The sequence below is a fragment of the Oncorhynchus keta genome, unplaced genomic scaffold (genome assembly GCF_023373465.1).
Source record: "Oncorhynchus keta strain PuntledgeMale-10-30-2019 unplaced genomic scaffold, Oket_V2 Un_contig_992_pilon_pilon, whole genome shotgun sequence".
NCBI classification, from domain to species: Eukaryota; Metazoa; Chordata; class Actinopteri; order Salmoniformes; family Salmonidae; genus Oncorhynchus; species Oncorhynchus keta.
The window spans coordinates 77142-105000 of record NW_026290727.1 but is presented as its reverse complement, the minus strand read 5'-3'; the positions used below and the strand labels follow the sequence as shown (position 1 = coordinate 105000).

The following is a 27859-nucleotide window of genomic DNA, read 5'->3' as shown; positions in this document are numbered from 1 at the left end:
ATAAAAACATAACAGGTTCTAATTTTACACTTTACATCATCTCAACATTTCACAGTAACCAAAGTCATATTCTTTAGAAAAAAGGAACAAGAACAGAGACCGAAAGAAGAACAACTGAAAAATGTCATATTTTTGATTTAACCCCCGCTTCTGACAAGTACAGATAGCAGCGTTGATGACGTGTGTGTGTGTGTGTGTGTGTGTGTGTGTGTGTGTGTGTGTGTGTGTGTGTGTGTGTGTGTGTGTGTGTGTGTGTGTGTGTGTGTGTGTGTGTGTGTGTGTGTGTGTGTGTGTGTGTGTGGTTTCAGTTGAAACTAACTGAAGCCACAGAAATCCCTTTTCAGTCAGTCATCTCTTTTCTGTTCACTCATTTACTTTTCAGAGAAGGCAGTCAGATGTTTTTCTCCTCATTAATGGGTTTGAATCATCTGGTGGTGACCAACTGAGAGACAAGAAACTGATTCATCATTAAGCACGTGTCCTTCAGTTCAGAGTGAAACGTAACTCAACCGTAGAGCATTGAGAAGCCGGCGTTTCTGAGACTACAAGAAGGTCCACTATACAGTAAGGTAAGAGTCTCTTTGAATATTCATATACAGATGTAGGATCTTAATTTGATCACTCTTTTGTTGCTTAGAATTGTCCTGCACAGTAGAAAATGCTAACTTGTCGTGTATTCAAGGCTCAATAAGGCTTCTAACGCTTGTAATTTCCAATTTAAAATGTCAGACTTGATTTGCCCTATCGAAAAATATATCAGTCCCTACCACAAATATCCATAATCCACATAACTATAACTATAATCCACATAATAATTCACATTTCCAGTTGCTTTCCTGCTATAGAAAACTGTCTCAAATGAAGATCCTACATCTATGATGTATTGGTTATGGATGACATTTGTTGTTCAATCAAGAAAAGCTACTCTGCCTGTGTGTGTGGCCATGTGTGGGTTTGAGTGTGATCATTTGGAAGACACAGTATTACACAGTTTAGGTCATGATCACGGTAGTGATGATGATGACTATTATCACTTGAGAGACTCACAGAGAGTGAAGCTGTTACAGTATTGCATACACCTCTCCCATCCCTTGGGGCTGATGGAATGTGTCCAGACTATGCGCTAGGAAAGGATTCTTCCATCCTGGGCCCAGAGAAGCCCAGGCTTTGTTCTGTGTTAGTGCTGGGCTGCACCAAAACCCTGCACACCCTTTAGATCTCTAGAATCAAGGTTGAAGACCACTGTCCTCATTGTGGAAGAGGCTAGGAGCTGATTAGAGTTTCATTATGGAGGGGGCTAGGGGCTGATTAGGGAGTCTTTGAGTAGGGGGCTAGGACCTAATTAGAGTTTCATTATGGAGGGGGCTAGGGGCTGATTAGGGAGTCTTTGAATAGGGGGCTAGGACCTAATTAGAGTTTCATTATGGAGGGGGCTAGGGGATGATTAGGGAGTCTTTGAGTAGGGGGCTAGGACCTAATTAGAGTTTCATTATGGAGGGGGCTAGGGGCTGATTAGGGAGTCTTTGAGTAGGGGGCTAGGACCTAATTAGAGTTTCATTATGGAGGGGGCTAGGACCTAATTAGAGTTTCATTATGGAGGGGGCTAGGGGCTGATTAGGGAGTCTTTGAGTAGGGGGCTAGGACCTAATTAGAGTTTCATTATGGAGGGGGCTAGGGGCTGATTAGGGAGTCTTTGAGTAGGGGGCTAGGACCTAATTAGAGTTTCATTATGGAGGGGGCTAGGGGCTGATTAGGGAGTCTTTGAGTAGGGGGCTAGGACCTAATTAGAGTTTCATTATGGAGGGGGCTAGGGGCTGATTAGGGAGTCTTTGAGTAGGGGGCTAGGAGCTAATTAGAGTTTCATTATGGAGGGGCTAGGGGCTGATTAGGGAGTCTTTGAGTAGGGGGCTAGGACCTAATTAGAGTTTCATTGTGGAAGAGGCTAGGGGCTGATTAGGGAGTCTTTGAGTAGGGGGCTAGGACCTAATTAGAGTTTCATTATGGAGGGGCTAGGGCCTGATTAGGGAGTCTTTGAGTAGGGGCTAGGACCTAATTAGAGTTTCATTATGGAGGGGCTAGGGGCTGATTAGGGAGTCTTTGAGTAGGGGCTAGGACCTAATTAGAGTTTCATTATGGAGGGGCTAGGGGCTGATTAGGGAGTAGGGGTTAATTAGGGAGTCTTTGAGTAGGGGGCTAGGACCTAATTAGAGTTTCATTATGGAGGGGGCTAGGGGCTGATTAGGGAGTCTTTGAGTAGGGGGCTAGGACCTAATTAGAGTTTCATTATGGAGGGGGCTAGGGGCTGATTAGGGAGTCTTTGAGTAGGGGGCTAGGACCTAATTAGAGTTTCATTATGGAGGGGGCTAGGGGCTGATTAGGGAGTCTTTGAGTAGGGGGCTAGGACCTAATTAGAGTTTCATTATGGAGGGGGCTAGGGGCTGATTAGGGAGTCTTTGAGTAGGGGGCTAGGACCTAATTAGAGTTTCATTATGGAGGGGGCTAGGGGCTGATTAGGGAGTCTTTGAGTAGGGGGCTAGGAACTAATTAGAATTTCATTATGGAGGGGGCTAGGGGCTGATTAGGGAGTCTTTGAGTAGGGGGCTAGGACCTAATTAGAGTTTCATTATGGAGGGGGCTAGGGGCTGATTAGGGAGTCTTTGAGTAGGGGGCTAGGACCTAATTAGAGTTTCATTATGGAGGGGGCTAGGGGCTGATTAGGGAGTCTTTGAGTAGGGGGCTAGGACCTAATTAGAGTTTCATTATGGAGGGGGCTAGGGGCTGATTAGGGAGTCTTTGAGTAGGGGGCTAGGACCTAATTAGAGTTTCATTATGGAGGGGGCTAGGAGCTGATTAGAGTTTCATTATGGAGGGGTTGGGAGCTGATTAGGGAGTCTTTGAGTAGGGGGCTAGGACCTAATTAGAGTTTCATTATGGAGGGGGCTAGGACCTAATTAGAGTTTCATTATGGAGGGGGTTAGGGGCTGATTAGGGAGTCTTTGAGTAGGGGGCTAGGGCCTAATTAGAGTTTCATTATGGAGGGGGTTAGGAGCTGATTCAATCTTCATTATGGAGGGTGCTGGGAGCTAATTAGATTTTCATTGTGGAGGGTGCTAGGGTGCTAGGAGCTGCTAGGAGCTGATTCAATTTTCATTATGGAGGGGGCTAGGAGCTGATTAGAGTTTCATTATGGAGGGGGTTAGGAGCTGATTAGGGAGTCTTTGAGTAGGGGGCTAGGACCTAATTAGAGTTTCATTATGGAGGGGGCTAGGACCTAATTAGAGTTTCATTATGGAGGGGGTTAGGGGCTGATTAGGGAGTCTTTGAGTAGGGGGCTAGGGCCTAATTAGAGTTTCATTATGGAGGGGGTTAGGAGCTGATTCAATCTTCATTATGGAGGGTGCTGGGAGCTAATTAGATTTTCATTGTGGAGGGTGCTAGGGTGCTAGGGTGCTAGGAGCTGCTAGGAGCTGATTCAATTTTCATTATGGAGGGGGCTAGGAGCTAATTAGATTTTCATTATGGAGGGGGCTAGGAGCTGATTCAATCTTCATTATGGAGGGGGCTAGGAGCTGATTAGAGCTTCATTGTGGAGGGGGCTAGGAGCTGATTAGGGGTTCATTATGGAGGGGGCTAGGAGCTGATAAGGACTTCATTATGGAGGGGGCTAGGAGCTGATAAGGACTTCATTATGGAGGGTGCTAGGAGCTGATAAGGACTTCATTATGGAGGGGGCTAGGAGCTGATTAGGGTTTCATTATGGAGGGGGCTAGGAGCTGATAAGGACTTCATTATGGAGGGGGCTAGGAGCTGATAAGGACTTCATTATGGAGGGGGCTAGGAGCTGATAAGGACTTCATTATGGAGGGTGCTAGGAGCTGATAAGGACTTCATTATGGAGGGGGCTAGGAGCTGATAAGGACTTCATTATAGAGGGGGCTAGGAGCTGATTAGGGTTTCATTATGGAGGGGGCTAGGAGCTGGTTCAATTTTCATTATGGAGGGGGCTAGGAGCTGGTTCAATTTTCATTATGGAGGGGGCTAGGTGCTAATTAGGGCTTCATTATGTAGGGGGCTAGAAGCTGATTAGATGTTCATTATGGAGGGGGCTAGGAGCTGATTAGATGTTCATTATGGGGGGGGGCTAGGAGCTGATAAGGACTTCATTATGGAGGGGGCTAGGAGCTGATAAGGACTTCATTATGGAGGGGCTAGGAGCTGATAAGGACTTCATTATGGAGGGGCTAGGAGCTGATAAGGACTTCATTATGGAGGGGGCTAGGAGCTGGTTCAATTTTCATTATGGAGGGGGCTAGGAGCTGGTTCAATTTTCATTATGGAGGGGGCTAGGAGCTGATTCAATCTTCATTATGGAGAGGGCTAGGAGCTGGTTCAATTTTCATTATGGAGGGGGCTAGGAGCTAATTAGAGTTTCATTATGGAGGGGGCTAGGAGCTGATTAGATATTCATTATGGAGGGGGCTAGGAGCTGATTAGAGCTTCATTATGGAGGGGCTAGGAGCTGATTAGCGCTTCATTATAGAGGTGACTAGTGGCTGAATATGGCTTCATTATGGAGGGGGCTAGGAGCTGATTAGAGCTTCATTATGGAGGGGGCTAGGAGCTGTTTAGAGCTTCATTATGGAGGGGGCTAGGAGCTGATTAGGGCTTCATTATGGAGGGGGCTATGTGTTGATTAGGGCTTTATTATAGAGTGGGCTATAGGTTGATTAGGGCTTTATTATAGAGGGGGCTATGGGTTGATTAGGGCTTTATTATAGAGGGGGCTATGGATTGATTAGGGCTTTATTATGTAGAGGACTAGTAGCTGATCTGGGCCTGGGTTTACTAGGACAGGATGTTCAAATAGAAATGGAGCAAAACCCTGCACACCTTGTGGGCTCCCAGTAGAGTTGAACTGGAGACCGTTGTCCTCATTGTGGAGGGGCTTTGGAGTGTGTTCCTAATGGCACCCTATTCCTTATATTGTGTACTACTTTTAACCAGGACCTCTAGGGTATATAGTGCACTATATAGGGAATAAGTGTGCCAGTTAGGATGTAGCCTAGGGGTTGATTTGGTCCAGTGTTTAAGTAGGACAGGATGTACACACCCAGCCACAGGTACAGAGGAAGTCAAATACAAGAGGGGGAGGTGAAGGGGGAGGAGGGGAGAGAGTGTTGGTGGAAAGGAAGTCAGACAGAAGATAGTGAGGGGGAGGAGGGGAGAGTCAGGGAGTGAGCATTGGTGGAAAGGAAGTCAGAGAAGAGGGGGAGGAGGGGAGAGTCAGGGAGTGAGCGTTGGTGGAAAAGAAGTCAGAGAGAAGATAGGGAGGGGGGAGTCAGAGAGAAGATAGGGAGAGGGAGTCAGAGAGAAGATAGGGAGGGGGAGTCAGAAAGAAGATGGGGAGTCAGAGAGAAGATAGGGAGGGGGAGTCAGAAAGAAGATAGGGAGGGGGGAGTCAGAGAGAAGATAGGGAGGGGGGAGTCAGAGAGAAGATAGGGAGGGGAGGAGGGGAGAGTCAGGGAGTGAGCGTTGGTAGAAAGGAAGTCAGAGAGTGATAGGGAGGGTGAGGTGAGAGGTGTACATAAGAAGAAGAAGGGAGGGGGTGTTAGTATGAGGTTTAGTTTGGGAGAGGATGAGAAGAGAGGTAGAGAAGAGAGGAGGAAGGGACGGTGGTGTTAGTGGTTTGAGGTTTGTTTGTTATTGGAAACAGCTTGTAAACATTCTGGGAAACGAGGACGTTGTGGTTTTCTTACCTGTAGCCCGTGTGTGTGTGTGTGTGTGTGTGTGTGTGTGTGTGTGTGTGTGTGTGTGTGTGTGTGTGTGTGTGTGTGTGTGTGTGTGTGTGTGTGTGTGTGTGTGTGTGTGTGTGTGTGTGTGTGTGTGTGTGTGTGTGTGTGCATGCACGTGTGCGTGTGTGCATGCACAATGTGCGTGTGTGTGCATGCACAATGTGTGTGTGCATGCACAATGTGTGCGTGTGTGTGCATGCACAATGTGTGTGTGTGTGTGCATGCACGATGTGTGTGTGTGTGTGTGTGTGTGTGTGTGTGTGTGTGTGTGTGTGTGTGTGTGTGTGTGTGTGTGTGTGTGTGTGTGTGAGTGTTAGCTTGCATGAAGACTGCACTTGTGTTCGAGCTTGCGTGGGCAATGCATGTGTGTGTGTGTGTGTATGTTCTCTGCTTTCAGGTCACGGAAGGAAAAAGCCCTGATCTGGGATCAGGCTAACATGTTATAGCAGGAATGCCCTGATCCGGGATCAGGCTATCAGGTTAAGACAGGAAAAGACCTGATCTGGGACCAGGATATCAGGTTAAGGCAGGAAAGCTTTGATCTGGGACCAGGCTACCAGGTTAAGACAGGAAAAGCCCTGATCTGGGACCAGGATATCAGGTTAAGGCAGGAAAGCTTTGATCTGGGACCAGCCTACCAGGTTAAGACAGGAAAAGCCCTGATCTGGGACCAGGATATCAGGTTAAGGCAGGAAAGCTTTGATCTGGGACCAGGCTACCAGGTTAGGGCTGGAAAGTGAACAGTGACCACGACAGTGAACACGACATCACAAGGCTTCACAGCTAACAATGTACAGAAACCAGTGGTGGCTGGTGGCACTTTAAATTGGAGGACGGACTCCTAGTAATGTCTGGAACAGAATTAATGGAAGGGTATCAAACACATCTAACACACTGATTCCTTGAACTCCATTCCAGGCATTGTTATGAGCCTTCTTCTTCACCCAGTCAACACATCTTATACCTGTTAGATGGTTGTTTTTAGGTGTTTTTTTTAAAGGAGTGGAAACTTCACACCTCAGACTGAACATAACATGTCTCTCTAACCACAGTGACCTTTTACTAAAAAAAACACATGAGAGAATGGTAGCAAACAGCACACTGCCCATGTACAGCTATCGGAACTACTGTTTATATATTTATATTTATATTTATATTTATATATATATATATATATATATATGATCTAAAAGGCAAAACTGATCCTAGATTAGCACTTCTACTCTGAGATGCTTTATTGATCTGGTATCAGGTCCCCTTGTCCATGTAATCTTATACATTATGATCTAAAAGGCAAAACTGATCCTAGATCGGTACTTCTACTCTGAAATGCTTTATGAATACAGGCCCTGACAATAATATACAGAGATATCAATAACAGCAATAGTGACTGTCAAAGGACAACAGTGTCTCAGATGATTAGCATGGTTCAACTGTTGCATCTCTGGCCATGGTTCTGGAAACGTCTTTAGGTGATAGTATAGTGTGTGGCTAAGTGTATATTTCTAGAACCTGAGTGTGTTAGAACGTGTCACAGAGAGACTCTGGTCGTTGGTAGGATGATCATCTTGATTATGATTGACACACTGATATTGGGAGGGAGGGAGGGAGGGAGGGAGGGAGGGAGGGAGGGAGGGAGGGAGGGAGAGGAGGGAGGGAGGGAGTAATACCATAGTTAGTAACACCATCAGTAGAACATCATCCTTCATCCAACCCTTTCCATGTTTTTTCATTAGTTCCATCACAACTCATCCAGCTTGGCCGTTCAATATCTAAAGGTAAGAGACAAAATATCTGCAATACTAACCCCCCTGATTCAACATGGTTTTGTTCTAGCCCAACACTAACCCCAGCTTGGGCCGTTCAATATCTAAAGGTAAGAGACAAAATATCTGCAATATTAAAAACATGTAAATGTTTGAAATGCACCTAAAATGCTATGCAAATTTGAATAACCTACTAAATGGGTTTACAGTGTTTAAGTTTGTGCTTGGTTTGATTCTGGCATACCAGTGTGTAAGAACGTTGGTTTAAACAAATGCAACTTTGTTAATAAGATGTTTTACGCAAATAACCTTCATGTCACCTGATATGTTTTACACAAATAACCTTCATGTCACCTGATATGATTTACACAAATAACCTTCATGTCACCTGATATGATTTACACAATATAACCTTCATGTCACCTGATATGATTTACACAATATAACCTTCATGTCACCTGATATGATTTACACAAATAACCTTCATGTCTACTGATATGATTTACACAATATAACCTTCATGTCACCTGATATGATTTACACAAATAACCTTTATGTCACCTGATATGATTTACACAAATAACCTTCATGTCTACTGATATGATTTACACAAATAACCTTCATGTCTACTGATATGATTTACACAAATAACCTTCATGTCTACTGATATGATTTACACAAATAACCTTCATGTCTACTGATATGATTTACACAAATAACCTTCATGTCACCTGATATGATTTACACAAATAACCTTCATGTCTACTGATATGATTTACACAAATAACCTTCATGTCTACTGATATGATTTACACAAATAACCTTCATGTCACCTGATATGATTTACACAAATAACCTTCATGTCACCTGATATGATTTACACAAATAACCTTCATGTCACCTGATATGATTTACACAAATAACCTTCATGTCTACTGATATGATTTACACAAATAACCTTTATGTCTACTGATATGATTTACACAAATAACCTTCATGTCACCTGATATGATTTACACAAATAACCTTCATGTCACCTGATATGATTTACACAAATAACCTTCATGTCTACTGATATGATTTACACAAATAACCTTCATGTCTACTGATATGATTTACACAAATAACCTTTATGTCTACTGATATGATTTACACAAATAACCTTTATGTCTACTGATATGATTTACACAAATAACCTTCATGTTACCTGATATGATTTACACAAATAACCTTCATGTCACCTGATATGATTTACACAAATAACCTTCATGTCACCTGATATGATTTACACAAATAACCTTCATGTCACCTGATATGATTTACACAAATAACCTTCATGTCTACTGATATGATTTACACAAATAACCTTCATGTCTACTGATATGATTTACACAAATAACCTTTATGTCTACTGATATGATTTACACAAATAACCTTCATGTCTACTGATATGATTTACACAAATAACCTTCATGTCTACTGATATGATTTACACAAATAACCTTCATGTCACCTGATATGATTTACACAAATAACCTTCATGTCTACTGATATGATTTACACAAATAACCTTCATGTCACCTGATATGATTTACACAAATAACCTTCATGTCACCTGATATGATTTACACAAATAACCTTCATGTCACCTGATATGATTTACACAAATAACCTTCATGTCTACTGATATGATTTACACAAATAACCTTCATGTCTACTGATATGATTTACACAAATAACCTTCATGTCTACTGATATGATTTACACAAATAACCTTCATGTCTACTGATATGATTTACACAAATAACCTTCATGTCACCTGATATGATTTACACAAATAACCTTCATGTCACCTGATATGATTTACACAAATAACCTTCATGTCTACTGATATGATTTACACAAATAACCTTCATGTCTACTGATATGATTTACACAAATAACCTTCATGTCTACTGATATGATTTACACAAATAACCTTCATGTCTACTGATATGCAACAGTCAAACAGATGTTACTTTGTATTCAACTGATGTTAATTATATCTGACATGTATTTCACCTTATGTGACCTAATAAGTTTCTATTCTGTAAATGAGGATGTATGGATCCCTCTCCCACTTGCACACCTGTTCATTTTCTGTGGCTTTCACTGTGTGTGTGTTTGTGTGTGTGTGTGTGTATGCGTGTGCGGCTACGCTTAAACTGATAACACTTGATCTACTTTCATGGAAAAAACACACCACGCAGACAGACATAGAAAGTTGCACTTTTTCTTCTCATGCTTCAGTCTTTCTTCCATCCCAAATGTCACCCTATTCCCTACATAGTTCACTACTTTTGACCAGAGTCAAATGAGCCCTGGTCAAAAGTAGTGCCCTATATAAGAAATAGGGTACCATTTGGAACACTAAACCACCTGTTGCTAAGGTCATGTCTCCTACTGTGTTCTAGAATGAGAAAAAGGACCAGGAAGAAGTCATAATGGTTCTATGGTGTCTCTATGTCATCCTGCTCCTCCCCCTACTAACCTGCTCCAGCCAACCACAGTCCTGTAAGTCATCAATACCCTTCACAATGCATTACAACACATGTATAACGACTTTGAGGTTAAAGTGCAGACTGTCAGCTTTATTTTGAGTGTATTTACATCCATATCGGGTGAACCTTTTTTAGAAATGACAGCACCTTTTGTGCATAGTCTACCCATTTTAGGGGACCAAAAGTACTTTAATGTGTGTTAAAGTAGTAAACAGTTTAGTGTTTGGTCCCATATTCATTGCAATGATTACATCAAGCTTGTGACTCTACAAACGTCTTATTTTTTGTGCCTAATAGAAATGAATGGTAAATAATGTATGGTGTCATATCAGCTTGGATATCAGCTTGGATATCAGCTTGGATATCAGCTTGGATATCAGCTTGGATATCAGCTTGGATATCAGCTTGGATATCAGCTTGGATATCAGCTTGGATATCAGCTTGGATTTCAGCTTGGATATCAGCTTGGATTTCAGCTTGGATTTCAGCTTGGATATCAGCTTGGATATGAGCTTGGATATCAGCTTGGATATCAGCTTGGATATCAGCTTGGATATCAGCTTGGATTTGGCGTCTCTCCTATCAAAACACGTTGAGATTAAACATCATTAACAGAAACAACTGAATTGTTGCGTGTGTTGTTGTTGTCCTCCAGTGTCCCTTTCCTAAATTAGCCATTGATGGAGGTAGAGATTTGGACTTGTGCATTTACTTCATTCTCCGTATTGGCCAAAAGCAATTCTGATCCAACCATTAATTCATACATTGTTGTGCCCCTGGCCTGAGAGGATGGACGTTCAAGCAAGCATTTTAGCCAGGTAGCCTAGGACAAAAAAATAAGCTTGTACTGTAAATAAGCTTGTACTGTTTCAATGTGAAAGAGAGGAGGATGGCATTGGTGTTTCTCTACAAGTAGAGTGAGTCAACATGTTTTACTACTTGCACGAACGCACATGCATGCACACATAAATCAGAACCATGGACAGCCACATATTTAGCTTATGTTGATTGGACACATTTTGGGGGAGGGTTATATTTTAGTTGTCACTTTATTAGATGAAGAAGAGGTGATTTGATGATGTTGAAGTTGAAATGGTGCTGGAATAGTGGAGGCAGCTCCTCTTTATGACTTGCAGTAACTCAAATCAAATCAAATTGTATTGGTCACATACAGATGGTTAGCAGATGTTATTGGTAGTGTAGCAAAATGCTTGTGCTTCTAGTTCTGACAGTGCAGCAAACAAGTAATATCTAACAATTCCACAACAGATACCTAATACACACAAATCTAAGTAAAGGAATGGAATAAGAATATATAAATATAAATATATGGATGAGCAACGACAGAGCTGCACTGGCAAGATGCAATAGATAGTATAGAATACAGTATATACTGTACATATGAGATGAGTAATGCAAGATATGAAACATTATTAAAGTGACTAGTGTTCCAATTATTAAAGTGGCCAATGATTTCAAGTCTGTATGTAGGCAGCAGCCTCTCTGCGTTAGTGATGGCTGTTTAACAGCCTGATGGCCTTGAGATAGAAGCTGTTTTTCAGAAGGCCAGCATCCCGGAGTCGCCTCTTCACTGTTGACATTGAGACTGGTGTTTTGTTGGTACTATTTAATGAAGCTGCCAGTTGAGGACTTGTGAGGCATCTGTTTCTCAAACTAGACACTCTAATGTACTTGTCCTCTTGCTCAGTTGTGCACCGGGGCCTCCCACTCCTCTTTCTATTCTGGTTAGAACCAGTTTGCACTGTTCTTTGAAGGGAGTAGTACACAGAGCATTGTACGAGATGTTAAGTTTTTTGGCAATTTCTCACATGGAATAGCCTTCATTTCTCAGAAAAAGAATAGACGAGTTTCAGAAGAAAGTTCTTTGTTTCTGGCCATTTTGAGCATATAATTGAACCCACAAATGCTGATGCTCCAGATACTCAACTAGTCTAAAGGAGGCCAGTTTTATTGCTTCTTTAATCAGAACAACAGTTTTCATCTGTGCTAACATAATGGCAAAAGGGTTTTCTAATGATCAATTAGCCTTCTATAATGATAAACTTGGATTAGCTAACACAACATGCCATAGGAACACAGGACTGATGGTTGCTGATAATGGGCCTCTGTAGATATTCCATAAATAATCTGCCATTTCCAGCAACAATAGTCATTTACAACATTAACCATGTCTACACTGTGTTTGTGATCAATTTGATGTTATTTTAATGGACAAAAAATGCTTTTCTTTCAAAAACAAGAACATTTCTAAGTGACCCCAAACTTTTGAACGGTAGTGTATGATTAAACATGATATAGAGCCAGCCTTGTAAAACATGACAGAGCCTTGTAAAACATGACAGAGCCTTGTAAAACATGACAGAGCCTTGTAAAACATGACAGAGCCTTGTAAAACATGACATAGATCCTTAAAAACATGACATAGAGCCTTAAAAAACATGACATAGAGTCTTGTAAAACATGACAGTGTCTTGTAAAACATGATATAGAGTCTTACAAAACATGATATAGAGCCTTATAAAACCTGATATAGAGCCTTGTAAAACATGACATAGAGCCTTAAAAAACATGACACAGATCCTTAAAAAACATGACATAGAGCCTTAAAAAACATGACATAGAGCCTTAAAAAACATGACATAGAGCCTTAAAAAACATGACATAGAGCCTTAAAAAACATGACACAGATCCTTAAAAACATGACATAGAGCCTTAAAAAACATGACACAATCCTTAAAAACATGACATAGAGCCTTAAAAAACATGACATAGAGTCTTGTAAAACATGACAGTGTCTTGTAAAACATGATATAGAGTCTTACAAAACATGATATAGAGCCTTATAAAACATGATATAGAGCCTTGTAAAACATTACATAGAGCCTTAAAAAACATGACACAGATCCTTAAAAAACATGACATAGAGCCTTAAAAAACATGACATAGAGCCTTAAAAAACATGACACAGATCCTTAAAAACATGACATAGAGCCTTAAAAAGCATGACATAGAGCCTTATAAAACATGACATAGAGTCTTGTAAAACATGACAGTGTCTTGTAAAACATGTTATAGAGTCTTACAAAACATGATATAGAGCCTTATAAAACATGACATAGAGTCTTGTAAAACATGACAGTGTCTTATAAAACATGATATAGAGCCTTATAAAACATGATATAGAGCCTTATAAAACATTATATCGACCCTTATATTAAAACTGTTGTTATTTTTTTATTTCTCTCTGTTTCCCTTTCTCTCTGCCCCTCTCTCTCTCTCTCTCTCTCTCTCAATTCAATTCAATTCAATTCAAGGGCTTTATTGGCATGGGAAACATGTGTTAACATTGCCAAAGCAAGTGAGGTAGACAACATACAAAGTGAATATATAAAGTGAAAAACAACAAAAATTAACAGTAAACATTACACATACAACAGTTTCAAAACAGTAAAGACATTACAAATGTCATATTATATATATATATACAATGTACAAATAGTTAAAGGACACAAGATAAAATGAATAAGCATAAATATGGGTTGTATTTACAATGGTGTTTGTTCTTCACTGGTTGCCCTTTTCTCGTGGCAACAGGTCACAAATATTGCTGCTGTGATGGCACACTGTGGAATTTCACCCAAAAGATATGGGAGTTTTTCAAAATTGGATTTGTTTTCGAATTCTTTGTGGATCTGTGTAATCTGGGGGAAATATGTCTCTCTAATATGGGGTTAGACATTGGGCAGGAGGTTAGGAAGTGCAGTCTTCTCTTGAAAGCCATGTCTGCCTACGGCGGCCTTTCTCAATAGCAAGGCTATGCTCACTGAGTCTGTACATAGTCAAAGCTTTCCTTAATTTTGGGTCAGTCACAGTGGTCAGGTATTCTGCCGCTGTGTACTCTCTGTGTAGGGCCAAATAGCATTCTAGTTTGCTCTGTTTTTTTGTTAATTCTTTCCAATGTGTTAAGTAATTATCTTTTTGTTTTCTCATGATTTGGTTGGGTCTAATTGTGCTGTTGTCCTGGGGCTCTGTAGGGTGTGTTTGTGTTTGTGAACAGAGCCCCAGGACCAGCTTGCTTAGGGGACTCTTCTCCAGGTTCATCTCTCTGTAGGTGATGGCTTGGTTATGGAAGGTTTGTGAATCGCTTCCTTTTAGGTGGTTGTAGAATTTAACGGCACTTTTATGGATTTTGATAATTAGTGGGTATCGGCCTAATTCTGCTCTGCATGCATTATTTGGTGTTTTATGTTGTACACGGAGGATATTTTTGCAGAATTCTGCGTGCAGAGTCTCAATTTGGTGTTTGTCCCATTTTGTGAAGTCTTGGTTGGTGAGCGGACCCCAGACCTCACAACCATAAAGGGCAATGGGCTCTATGACTGATTCAAGTATTTTTAGCCAAATCCTAATTGGTATGTTGAAATTTATGTTTCTTTTGATGGCATAGAATGCCCTTCTTGCCTTGTCTCTCAGATCGTTCACAGCTTTGTGGAAGTTACCTGTGGCGCTGATGTTTAGGCCAAGGTATGTATAGTTTTTTGTGTGCTCTAGGGCAACAGTGTCTAGATGGAATTTGTATTTGTGGTCCTGGTGACTGGACCTTTTTTGGAACACCATTATTTTGGTCTTACTGAGATTTACTGTCTGACAGAATCTGTGCATAAGATCTAGGTGCTGCTGTAGGCCCTCCTTGGTTGGTGACAGAAGCACCAGATCATCAGCAAACAGCAGACATTTGACTTCGGATTCTAGCAGGGGGAGGCCGGGTGCTGCAGACTTTTCTAGTGCCCGCGCCAATTCGTTGATATATATGTTGAAGAGGGTGGGGCTTAAGCTGCATCCCTGTCTAACCCCACGACCCTGTGTGAAGAAATGTGTGTGTTTTTTGCCAATTTTAACCGCACACTTGTTGTTTGTGTACATGGATTTTATAATGTCGTATGTTTTACCCCCAACACCACTTTCCATCAGTTTGTATAGCAGACCCTCATGCCAGATTGAGTCGAAGGCTTTTTTGAAATCAACAAAGAATGAGAAGACTTTGCCTTTGTTTTGGTTTGTTTGGTTGTCAATTAGGGTGTGCAGGGTGAATACATGGTCTGTTGTACGGTAATTTGGTAAAAAGCCAATTTGACATTTGCTCAGTACATTGTTTTCATTGAGGAAATGTACGAGTCTGCTGTTAATAATAATGCAGAGGATTTTCCCAAGGTTACTGTTGACACATATTCCACGGTAGTTATTGGGGTCAAATTTGTCTCCACTTTTGTGGATTGGGGTGATCAGTCCTTGGTTCCAAAGATTTAGATGCACTATTGTAAAGTGGCTGTTCCACTGGATGTCATAAGGTGAATGCACCAATTTAAGTCGCTCTGGATAAGAGCGTCTGCTAAATGACTTAAATGTAAATGTAAATGTAAATTGGGGAAGATGCCAGAGCTAAGTATGATGTTAAAGAGTTTTAGTATAGCCAATTGGAATTTGTTGTCTGTATATTTGATCATTTCATTGAGGATACCATCAACACCACAGGCCTTTTTGGGTTGGAGGGTTTTTATTTTGTCCTGTAACTCATTCAATGTAATTGGAGAATCCAGTGGGTTCTGGTAGTCTTTAATAGTTGATTCTAAGATCTGTATTTGATCATGTATATGTTTTTGCTCTTTGTTCTTTGTTATAGAACCAAAAAGATTGGAGAAGTGGTTTACCCATACATCTCCATTTTGGATAGATAATTCTTTGTGTTGTTGTTTGTTTAGTGTTTTCCAATTTTCCCAGAAGTGGTTAGAGTCTATGGATTCTTCAATTGCATTGAGCTGATTTCTGACATGCTGTTCCTTCTTTTTTTCTTTCTTTTTTTCTCTCTCTCTCTCTCTTTCTCTCTCTCTCTGCCTCTTTCTCTGCCTCTTTCTCTCCCTCTCCCCCTCTCTCTCTCTCTCTCTCTCTCTCTCTCTCTCTCTCTCTCTCTCTCTCTCTCTCTCTCTCTCTCTCTCTCTCTCTCTCTCTGCCTCTCTCTTTCTCCTCTCTCCCTCTCCTCTCTCTGCCTCTCTCTCTCCTCTCTCTCTCCTCTCTCTCTCCTCTCTCTCTCTCTCTGCCTCTCTCTCTCTCTCTCTCTGTTTCCTCTCTCTCTCCTCTCTCCTCTCTCTCCCTCTCTCTCTCCTCTCTCTGCCTCTCTCTCTCCTCTCTCTCTCTCTCTGCCTCTCTCTCTCCTCTCTCTGCCTCTCTCTCTCCTCTCTCTCCTCTCTCTGCCTCTCTCTCTCCTCTCTCTCTCTCCTCTCTCACTCTCTCTGTCTCTGTCTCTCCTCTCTCTCCTCTCTCACTCTCTCTGCCTCTCTCTCTCCTCTCTCTGCCTCTCTCTCTCCTCTGCCTCTCTCTCTCCTCTCTCTGCCTCTCTCTCTCCTCTCTCTCTCTCTCTGCCTCTCTCTCTCCTCTCTCTCTCTCTCTGCCTCTCTGTCTCCTCTCTCTCTCTCTCTCTCTCCTCTCCTCTCTCTGCCTCTCTCTCTCCTCTCTCTCTCTCTCTCCTCTCTCACTCTTTCTGTCTCTGTCTCTCATAGGTCTGCAGTGTGTCAATGACTTCATCAGTAACATCACGTGTGTGTTGAACAACACATGCATACCCCCAGACATGCCGTGCACTCTGCATGGTGAATACCCCGGGTTTAAAAGGTAAAGAAGACTAAGGATGCAGCCTAACTGGAACCCCATTCTCATAGAGTCCTGGTCTAAAGTAGTGCACTATATAGGGAATAGGGTGCCATTTGGGATGCTAACTAAAACAATGGCTCACTGTTGTAACTACAGGCAATGTGAGATGAAGTCCTTGGCCGGTTTCAACACAACCTTGAGAGGCGGCAGTCTGGTCTTTGAGGGCAATCCAGTGAGTTTTATAAAACTACATCAAGTTAAAACCAATGCTTGGTTATATATGTGCATTATTATAGATCAAAACAATGATTTAAAAACTATTTTAAAAGTAATAACATGAATGTAACACGTTAATCTGAATTAATAAATTAACCAGGAATTTGTCATTTAAAAAAATATATATAATAACATTTTTTCCTAATAATAATAATAAGAATACTAATAATAATACTACTAATAATAAAACAATGACAGCATATATATAGACCGATAGGCAAACAACCCTGGTTAACGGAGCCTCTGTAAATGATCTTTCAGTTCTTTTGGGAAGAGGATGAAATATCCATTGTTGTACGGTGTGGACAAGCAGAAGATTATGTGACACAGATTGAATACCTGTATCAACCATTTAACCACAGTAAGTGTACAGTAATTTGAGTGATAATATGTACGATGTGTCATCTATTACTAACCTACTACATTAATTGTACACCAACTACAATGATACAATACCATAACTTTATGAGGTTTTGTGAAGTCAGCATACAAAATACACAAAATCAATACACGATGATACAACAAAATGCAATACAATCATGCTGGAAAGCTTATTAATATACAGTGCATTCAGGAGGTCTTCAGACCCCTTCACCTTTTCCACATTTTGTTATGTTACAGCCTTATTCTAAAATGTATAAAATCATTTCCCCCCTCATAATCTACACACAATACCCCATAATGGTCCTTCTGTAGCTCAGTTGGTAGAGCATGGCGCTTGTCACGCCAGGGTAGTGGGTTCGTTTCCCAGGACCACCCATACGTAGAATGTATGCACACATGACTGTAAGTCGCTTTGGATAAAAGCGTCTGCTAAATGGCATATATTATTATTATTATTATTATTATTATTATAATGACAAAGCAAAAACAGGTTTTTATACATTTTTGCAAATGTATAAAAATATTTAAAAATTGACATAAGTATTCAGACCCTTTAACTCAGTACTTTGTTGACACACATTTGGTAGCGATTGCAGCCTCGGGTCTTCTTGGGTATGTCGCTACAAACTTGGCACAGATGTATTTGGGGAATTTCTCCCATTCTTCTCTGCATATCCTCTCAAGTTCTGTCAGAGTGGGCAGGGAGAGTTGCTGCACAGCTATTTTCAGGTCTCTCCAGAGAACTTGCCTACCTGGTTAAATAAAGGTGAAATAAATGTTCGATCGGGTTCAAGTCCGGGCCACTCAAGGACATTCAGAGACCTGTCCTGAAGCCACTCCTGCGTTGTCTTGGCTGTGTGCTTCAGGTCATGCTGGAAGGTGAACCTTAGCCCCAGTCAGAGGTACTGAGCGCTCTGGAGCAGGTTTTCATCAAGGATCTCTCTGTTCTTTTCTCCTTACACCCTTCCCTCAATCCTGACTAGTCTCCCAGTCCCTGCCGCTGAAAAACACCCCCACAACATGATGCTGCCAGTACTATGCTTCACCATAGGGATGGTGCCAGGTTTCCTCCAGACGTGATGCTTGGCATTCTGGCCAAGGAGTTTAATCTTGGTTCCGTCAGACCAGAGAATCTTGTTTCTCATGGTGTGAGTCTTTTAGGTGCCTTTTGGTAAACACCAAGCGGGCTGTCGTGCCTTTTTTTGAGGAGTGACTTATGCCAGGTTACTCTACCATAAAGGCTTGATTTTTATCGATGATTGCATAGATGATTGTCCTTCTGGAAGGTTTTTTCATTTCCATAGAGGAACTCTGGAGCTCTGTCATCGGGTTCTTGGTCACCTCCCCCGATAGCTGAGTTTGGCCGGGTGGCCAGATCTAGGAAGAGTCTTGGTGGTTCCAAACTTCTTCCATTTAAAAAAGATGGAGCCACTGTGTTCTTGGCGACCTTCAATGCTGCAGACATTTTTTGGTAACCTTCCCCGGATCTGTGCCTCAACACAATCCTGTCTCGGAGCACTACGGACAATTCCTTCGACCTAATGGCTTGGTTTTTGCTCTGACATGCACTGTCAACTGTGGGACCTTATAAAGACAGGTGTGTTCCTTTCCAAATCATGTCCAATCAATTTAATTTAGCACCGGTGGACTCCAATGAAGTTGGAGAACCATCTCAAGGATGATCAATGGAAACAGGATGCACCTGAGCTCAATTTCAAGTCTCATAGGAAAGGGTCTGAATACTTATGTAAATAAGGTATTTCTGTTTTTTACTTTTAATAAATTTGCAAACATTTCAAAAAAACAGTTTTTGCTTTGTCATTATGGGGTGTTGTGTGTAGATTGATGGGGAAATATTTTTTTAAATCAATTTTAGAATAAGGCTGTAACGTAACAAAATGTAGAAAGGGGGAAGGGGTCTGAATACTTTCTGAATGCATTGTACACAACTTAATACTAATTCATACCTGATGCTAACATTTCTAATTCAACTTAGTACTAGTAGTTCTGTTACAGTGATATTAGTAATATATTAGTACTACTATGAGTACATTAACTGTGTTGTTTTGTATTTGGCAGTTAAAATGCATCCCCCTGGCAAGCCGACCGTCATCAATGCCTCAATCGCCTGGACACCAGGAGCTCCCATTTCAGAAATGATATTCAACTATGACTTCCAACTACAGTGGAAACAGGAACTACATCACTGGGAGGTGAGAGAGAGAGAGAGAGAGAGAGAGAGAGAGAGGGGGGGGGGGAGGAAGAGAGACAGAGACAGAGGATAGATAATAACAAGTGGGAAAGGGGAGAGATGTGAAAGAGAGAATACAGTGAAAGAGTGCACATCTCTTTGTACACTATGTAAAAGTAGACCTACGTATGTATGTTGTGTATGTTGTGTATGTTGTGCTCCTGCAGGATGCTGTGGAGGTGAACATATCAAACAAACAGACCTATTTTGACCTGGACCCTGAGATGCTGGAGAGAGGAAGGAGGTACCAGGTCAGAGTCCGGGTTCGAGCCGACCCAGACGATTACCCAGCCTGTCAGTGGAGCGACTGGAGCCCCAGTGCATCATGGGTCTCCACTCTGGGCCAGATGAAGCCAACAGGTAAATAGAGCATCAGTGATGTCATTGGTTATTAGTACACATTTGAATGTGGGCCTATATATACTTGGGCTGTGTCCCAAATGGCCCTATAGTTCCCTACATAGTCCAGTGCCCTAGGGGCCAAAAGCACTGCACTAAACAGGGAATATGTTGCCATTTGGAAGGCAGGCATAGTAGTGTGTTTCCATATGAATCTTGAAAAATAGCTCCTTCTTTCTTCCCTATTTCTTTCTTTCGTTCTTAGACAGACAGACACATGCTCAAAACAAACTTACAGACAGAAATGTAAATGAAGGGTTTTCTATGCCAATATTTTAGTAAAACAGTGGTGTTGTTATGTTCTAATTATGTTCTGTGTTGTTCCTCTGGTCCTGTTCTCAGGTAGTCCTGATGTTCTAGACCAGGACTTTGTGGTGGTCACCATGGTGGGAGCTGTTGTTGTACTGGTCCTGCTGGTCTCCATGTTGCTCTGCAAAGGAAAGTGAGTACTGTGTGTGTCTGTGTGTGTGTGTGTGTGTGTGTGTGTGTGTGTGTGTGTGTGTGTGTGTGTGTGTGTGTGTGTGTGTGTGTGTGTGTGTGTGTGTGGAAGGGGGTGTGTATGTGTGTGGAAGGGGTGTGTGTATGTGTGTGGAAGGGGGTGTGTGTGTGGAAGGGTGTGTGTGTGTGTGTGTGGAAGGGTGTGTGTGTGTGGAAGGGTGTGTGTGTGGAAGGGTGTGTGTGTGTGGAAGGGTGTGTGTGTGTGGAAGGGTGTGTGTGTGTGGAAGGGTGTGTGTGTGTGGAAGGGTGTGTGTGTGTGTGTGTGTGTGTGTGTGTGTGTGTGTGTGTGTGTGTGTGTGTGTGTGTGTGTGTGTGTGGAAGGGGGGTATGTGTGTGTGTGGAAGGGGGTGGGGTCCATTGTAAATGTGATGTATTTTAACACCAACGGACTGCAAAGTAAACATCATGTTTTAGATGTAATGTTTTGTAGTTGGTTAAGTGCAACTTCCTTTCATTTCCGTTCATTGCTGACAGGGTCAAGAAGATTCTGAATCCTCCTATACCAGATCCCTCCAGGTACTTTGAGGGCCTCAACCTCCATCACGATGGAAACTTCAAGGTCAGTTCTACTTTTGACTGAAGTTATGTGCCAAAAGGGACCCTATTCCCTGTATTGTTCACTAACTTGTTATGGTGGTAGTTAGGTTATAATGGCTGTAGTTAGGTTATAATGGCTGTAGTTAGGTTATAATGGCTGTAGTTAGGTTATAATGGTGATAGTTAGGTTGTAATGGCCGTAGTTAGGTTGTAATGGCTTTAGTTAGGTTATAATGGCTGTAGTTAGGTTATAATGGCTCTAGTTAGGTTATGATGGCTGTAGTTAGGTTATAATGGCTGTAGTTAGGTTATAATGGCTGTAGTTAGGTTATAATGGCTGTAGTTAGGTTATAATGGCTGTAGTTAGGTTATAATGGCTGTAGTTAGGTTGTAATGGCTGTAGTTAGGTTGTAATGGCTGTAGTTAGGCTATAATGGCCGTAGTTAGGTTATAATGGCTGTAGTTAGGTTATAATGGTGGTCGTTAGGTTATAACGGCTGTAGTTAGGTTATAATGGCTCTAGTTAGGTTATAATGGCTTTAGTTAGGTTATAGTGGCTGTAGTTAGGTTATAATGGCGGTCGTTAGGTTATAACGGCTGTAGTTAGGTTATAATGGCTTTAGTTAGGTTATAATGGCGGTATTTAGGTTATAATGGCTGTATTTAGGTTATAATGGCTGTATTTAGGTTATAATGGCGGTCGTTAGGCTATAATGGCGGTCGTTAGGTTATAATGGCTGTGGTTAGGTTATAATGGCTGTAGTTAGGTTATAATGGCTGTAGTTAGGTTATAATGGCTGTAGTTAGGTTATAATGGCTGTAGTCAGGTTATAATGGCTGTAGTTAGGTTATAATGGCTGTAGTTAGGTTATAATGGCTGTAGTTAGGTTATAATGGCTGTAGTCAGGTTATAATGGCTGTAGTCAGGTTATAATGGCTGTAGTTAGGTTATAATGGCTGTAGTTAGGTTATAATGGCTGTAGTTAAGTTATAAGGGCTGTAGTTAGGTTATAATGGCTGTAGTTAAGTTATAAGGGCTGTAGTCAGGTTATAATGGCTGTAGTTAGGTTATAATGGATGTAGTTAGGTTATAATGGCTGTAGTCAGGTTATAATGGCTGTAGTTAGGTTATAATGGCTGTAGTCAGGTTATAATGGCTGTAGTTAGGTTATAATGGCTGTAGTTAGGTTATAATGGCTGTAGTTAGGTTATAATGGCTGTAGTTAGGTTATAATGGCTGTAGTTAGGTTATAATGGCTGTAGTTAGGTTATAACGGCTGCAGTTAGGTTATAATGGCTGTAGTCAGGTTATAATGGCTGTAGTCAGGTTATAATGGCTGTAGTTAGGTTATAATGGCTGTAGTTAGGTTATAATGGCTGTAGTCAGGTTATAATGGCTGTAGTTAGGTTATAATGGCTGTAGTTAGGTTATAAGGGCTGTAGTTAGGTTATAATGGCTGTAGTTAGGTTATAACGGCTGTAGTTAGGTTATAATGGCTGTAGTCAGGTTATAATGGCTGGAGCCTAATGAATGGAATGGTATCAAACAGATAAAACACACAGTTTCCAGATATTTGTTACCAGACATTATTATGAGCTGTCCTCATCATTGTCTAAGAATTAGCATCATGTATGATTGAAGCCACCTGTCGGAAGACAATGCAGTCCTCAGGCTTGTAGCCTCCTCTGCAATAGAAAAATAACAATTATCATCCTTTCATTTACCTCTCCTCTTTATGTCTCTCTTTCTCTCTCTCTCTGTGTGTGTGTGTGTGTGTGTGTGTGTGTGTGTGTGTGTGTGTGTGTGTGTGTGTGTGTGTGTGTGTGTGTGTGTGTGTGTGTGTGTGTGTGTGTGTGTGTGTGTGTGTGTGTGTGCGCCTGCAGGCTTGGCTGGGTCCTTTGTTAGCCCTTGAATCCAACAACTCTGCCTCACACCGTGAAGACATCTCCCAGGTAGAGATCACCGACAGCCTGGACAACGTCACCCCCTTGAGGACGACACCACCACAAGAGAAGAGATGGGACAACAGTGGCCACTCCTTCTGCTCCGGCTTCTCCAACTCCAGCTACTTCTTATCTCAATGCTCCCAGCCTGGATCCACCTCCATCAAGCTGGAACCCTGCTCTGTACACTCCCCTTACGGACCAGTAGGGGGCACTACTGAAATGATAGATGAGTGGAAGGAGGAGAACAGAGGAGAAAGGATGGATAGTAATAGAGGTGTAGGGGGGAAGGACGAAGATATCAGGGGTGGAGGGAAGGAGGGAGAGATGGGGGGTGGAGGGAAGGAGGGAGAGATAGGGGGTGGAGGGAAGGATAGAGAGATGTTGGGTGGAGGGCAGGATGGAGAGAAGGGGGGTGGAGGTGTACTTGAAGGCATCAGTGCAGGTGAAGATATCCTCGAGGTTTCTTCTTACGGGCGTTTTGAGAAGCTCCAGGCCGAGCGTCGGGCCCTCATAAGCCCAGATTCAGGCATCGGCAGTGGGGCAGAGGATCAGGAAAGTCAGGAGAGCGTGGAGGATGCGGTCGGGCCTATTGCATCCACCCCCCATTTTGTCTCTCAGGACTTCCATCTGGTTTCGCTTATTCCTCTTATCAATAACAATAACTTTACATTCTGCTCCACCCCCTTACCCATTTCCCTGCCCGCTTTCCCCCAGCTTCCCTTCACCCTACCTGGGTTGGATAGTGTAGGGAGAAAGGGTATGGAGATGGGGGTTGGAGGAGGTTCTCTCACAATGTCTTCCTCCTATGAACGTGTGGATAATCTCCATCTCCAGGCCCAACTCTTGGCCCCTCAGAGCCCAGATTCAGGCATTGGCAGTGGGGGAGAGGATCAGGAAAGCCAGGAGAGCGTGGAGGATGAGGTCAGGCCAACTGTGACCCCCTGTAACCATATCCCTCTTATTACCACTAACAATATATTTCCATTCTGTTCCACTCCCTTACCTATTCCACTGATCAGTTTACACTTCCCCTTCTCTGGGTTGGGGTTGGCTCCATCCCTGGGTATGAGAACCAGTCATCCAGGCAGGCTGATCAAGGAGATGTCTCTCCTGTCTTCTTCAATGGCAATAGAGCCCTCTAGTGGCGGCTACATGCCAGTGAAAGAAGCTCAGAGCTGAGCTTTGAAAACATTTCACCAAGGTCTAGGTTTGGAAAAGTCTTGTAATTTTCCCCAAATTCCCTGGTTATCCAGAAATCCTGGTTGGAGGAAGCCAAGATGGTAATCTCCCAACCAGGATTGAGAAAGTTACTAGAACAGGGGGGTCAAAAGTTTTAGAACACCTACTCATTCAAGGGTTTTTCTTTATTTTTACTATTTTCTACATTGTAGAATAATAGTGAATACATCAAAAGTATGAGTAACACATATGGAATCATGATGTAACCAAAAAAGTGTTAAACTAATCAAAATATATTTTATATTTGAGATTCTTCAAATAGCCCCCCTTTGCCTTGATGACAGCTTTGCACACTCTTGGCATTCTCTCAACCAACTTCACCTGGAATGCTTTTCCAACAGTCTTGAAGGAGTTCTCACATATGCTGAGCACTTGTTGGCTGCTTTTCTTTCCCTCTGCGGTCCGACTCATCCCAAAGCATCTCAAGTTGGTTGAGGTTGGGGGATTGCGGAAGCCAGGTCATCTGATGCAGCACTCCATCACTCTCCTTCTTGGTCAAAAAGCCCTTACACACCCTGGAGGTGTGTTGGGTAATTTTCCTGTTGAGAAACAAATGATAGTCCCACTAAACCCAAACCAGATGGGTTGGCGTATCACTGCAGAATGCTGTGGTAAACATGCTGGTTAAGTGTACCTTGAATTCTACAGTAATCACAGACAGTGTCACCAGCAAAGCACCCCCACACCATAACACCTCCTCTTCCATGCTTCACGGTGGGAAATACACATGCAGAGATTCTCCGTTCACCCACACCGCGTCACAAAGACACGGCGGTTGGATGCAAAAATCTCCAATTTGGACTCCAGACAAATTTCCACCATTGCTTTTGTTTCTTGGCCCAAGCAAGTATCTTCTTAGTAGTGGTTTCTTTGAAGCAATTCAACCATGAAGACCTGATTCACTCAGTCTCCTCTGAACAGTTGATGTTGAGATGTGTCCGTTACTTGAACTCTGTGAAGCATTTATTTGGCCTGCAATTTCTGAGGCTGGAAACTCTAATGAACTTATCCTCTGCAGCAGAGGTAACTCTGGGTCTTCCATTCCTTTGACTGTCCTCATGAGAGCCAGTTTCATCATAGAGCTTGATGGTTTTTGCAACTGCACTTAAAGAAACTTTGAAAGTTCTTGAAATGTTCCATATTGACTGACCTTCATGTCTTAAAGTAACGATGGACTGTCGTTTCTCTTTGCTTATTTGAGCTGTTCTTGCCATAATATGGACTTAGTCTATTTTCTGTATACCATCACTACCTTGTTACAACACAACTGATTGGCTCAAACACACTAAGAAGGAAAGAAATTCCACAAATGAACTTTTAACAAGGCACACCTGTTAATTGAAATGCATTCAAGTAACTGCCTCATGAAGCTGGTTGAGAGAATGCCAAGATTGTGCAAAGCTGTCATCAAGGCAAAGGGTGGCTACTTTGAAGAATCTCAATTATAAAATATATTTTGATTAGTTTAACACCTTTTTGGTTACTACATGATTCCATATGTGTTATTTCATAGTTTTGATTTCTTCACTATTCTACAATATAGAACATAGTAAAAATAAAGAAAAACCCTATAAGGTGTTCTAAAACTTTGACGGTAGTATATTTAACCCCTTTTTTTTTTTGGTTGGCACAAAATTACCTCCATACTTCCATAAGACATTTTAAACTGATACCGGTTACCTTCAGGTGACTCCCGTGACACTAGTGTGGGTCGTAGAGAAAAACACATACTGCTTTCTTGAGAATCTCCCCTTTCCACAGTGGGATCCAACGTGTTCGTGAGAGTCTCATCTTTCCATATTTTATAGGCTAAACCATTCAGACGTTTTTGTGAGAAAATCGTTTTTCGTGGATGTCTCATGGTCTGACAAACATCGCTCTAGCTCTGTCACCTTTCACCGCAGATGCGGAAGGGGATTCAGATATAAACAGATATCAGAAACCGACAGGTTTTATATTTTTTTAACAGATTGACGCCATATTATTGTTTGGTATCCATTTGTTGCTGTTTGAATCCCAGATTGCCATATGGTGTGAGGTATGGGTATGTTTTACATAGATCCATACATTCATAGATATGTATATAGATATGCATGCATAGCTGTGGTTCGATAGGATGGTAACAGGTGAGTGAATAGAGACAGACAGTTAGTGTTCATTGCTTTGTGTTACACAGAGTCATAAATAGTGTTTTGTCTTGTAGACTACTTTGTTAGTTTACAAACTTGTTACAGCTGAAATCCCGTTAACGGGATAGATATGACAACAGCCAGTGAAAGTGCAGGGCGCCAACTTCAAACAACAGAAATCTCATCATTAAAATTCCTCAAACATACAAGTATTATACACCATTTTAAATATAAACTTGTTGTTAATCCCACCACAGTGTCCAATTTCAAAAAAGCTTTACGACGAAAGCACACCATGTGATTATGTTAGGTCAGCACCTCGTCACAGAAAAACAGCCATTATTCCAGCCAAAGAGAGGAGTCACAAAAAGCAGAAATAGAGATCAAATTCATCACTAACCTTTGATGATCTTCATCAGATGACACTTATAGGACTTCCTGTTACACAATACATTTATTTTTTGTTCGATAAAGTTCATATTTATATCCAAAAATCTCAGTTTACATTGGCGCATTATGGTCAGTAATGTTTTGCTTCCAAAACATCCAGTGATTTTGCAGAGAGCCACATCAATTTACAGAAGTCCTCATAATAAACATTGATAAAAGAAACAAGTGTTATGCATGGTATTATAGATATACTTCTCCTTAATGCCACCGCTGTGTCAGACTTTTAAAAAACCTTTACGGAAAAAGCACACCCTGCAATAATCTGAGTACAGTACTCAGGCAACCAAAACAAGCCATACAGATACCGGCCATGTTGTGGAGTCAACAGAAGTCAGAAATAGCATTATAAATATTCACTTACCTTTGATGATCTTCATCAGAATGCACTCCCAAGAATCCCAGTTCCACAATAAATGTTTGTTTTGTTCGATAAAGTCCGTCATTTATGTCCAAATACCTCCTTTTTGTTTGTGCGTTTAGTTCACAAATCCAAATTCATGAGGCGCACTAGGTCCAGACAAAAATTCTAAAAGTCCCGTTACAGTTCGTAGAAAAATGTCAAACGATGTATAGAATCAATCTTTAGGATGTTTTTAACATAAATCTTCAATAATGTTCCAACCGGACAATTCCTTTGTCTTTAGAAATGCTTTGGAACACAGGTCGCTCTCATGGCCACACGCGTGACCAGCTCATGGCCTTCTGCCAAACACCTGATTGAAACAGCTCTCATTCGCTCCTCCTTCACAGTAGAAGCCTGAAACAAGGTTCTAAAGACTGTTGACATCTAGTGGAAGCCTTAGGAAGTGCAATCGGACCAACTTTACACTGTATCATGGATTGGCAAAGAGTTGAAGAACTACAAACCTCAGATTTCCCACTTCCTGGTGGGATTTTTCTCAGGTTTTTGCCTGCCATATGAGTTCTGTTATACTCACAGACATCATTCAAACAGTTTTAGAAACTTCAGTGTGTTTTCTACCCA

At 41.7% G+C, this 27859-nt stretch overlaps 1 protein-coding gene across 1 annotated transcript; it reads left to right on the top strand.

Moving 5' to 3' along the window:
- Positions 1-347: 347 nt before the first annotated feature.
- Positions 348-27635, top strand: LOC118374239 (interleukin-2 receptor subunit beta). Its single transcript, XM_052513236.1, has 14 exons — positions 348-569; positions 7529-7668; positions 10012-10111; positions 16674-16785; positions 16921-16996; positions 17302-17401; positions 19504-19637; positions 19843-20035; positions 20417-20516; positions 21047-21131; positions 22994-23360; positions 23499-23635; positions 23891-23977; positions 27519-27635. Exons 3-14 carry the CDS (start codon positions 10042-10044, stop codon positions 27633-27635), a joined length of 1578 nt encoding a protein of 525 aa, XP_052369196.1. The 5' UTR covers positions 348-569; positions 7529-7668; positions 10012-10041.
- Positions 27636-27859: the final 224 nt, after the last annotated feature.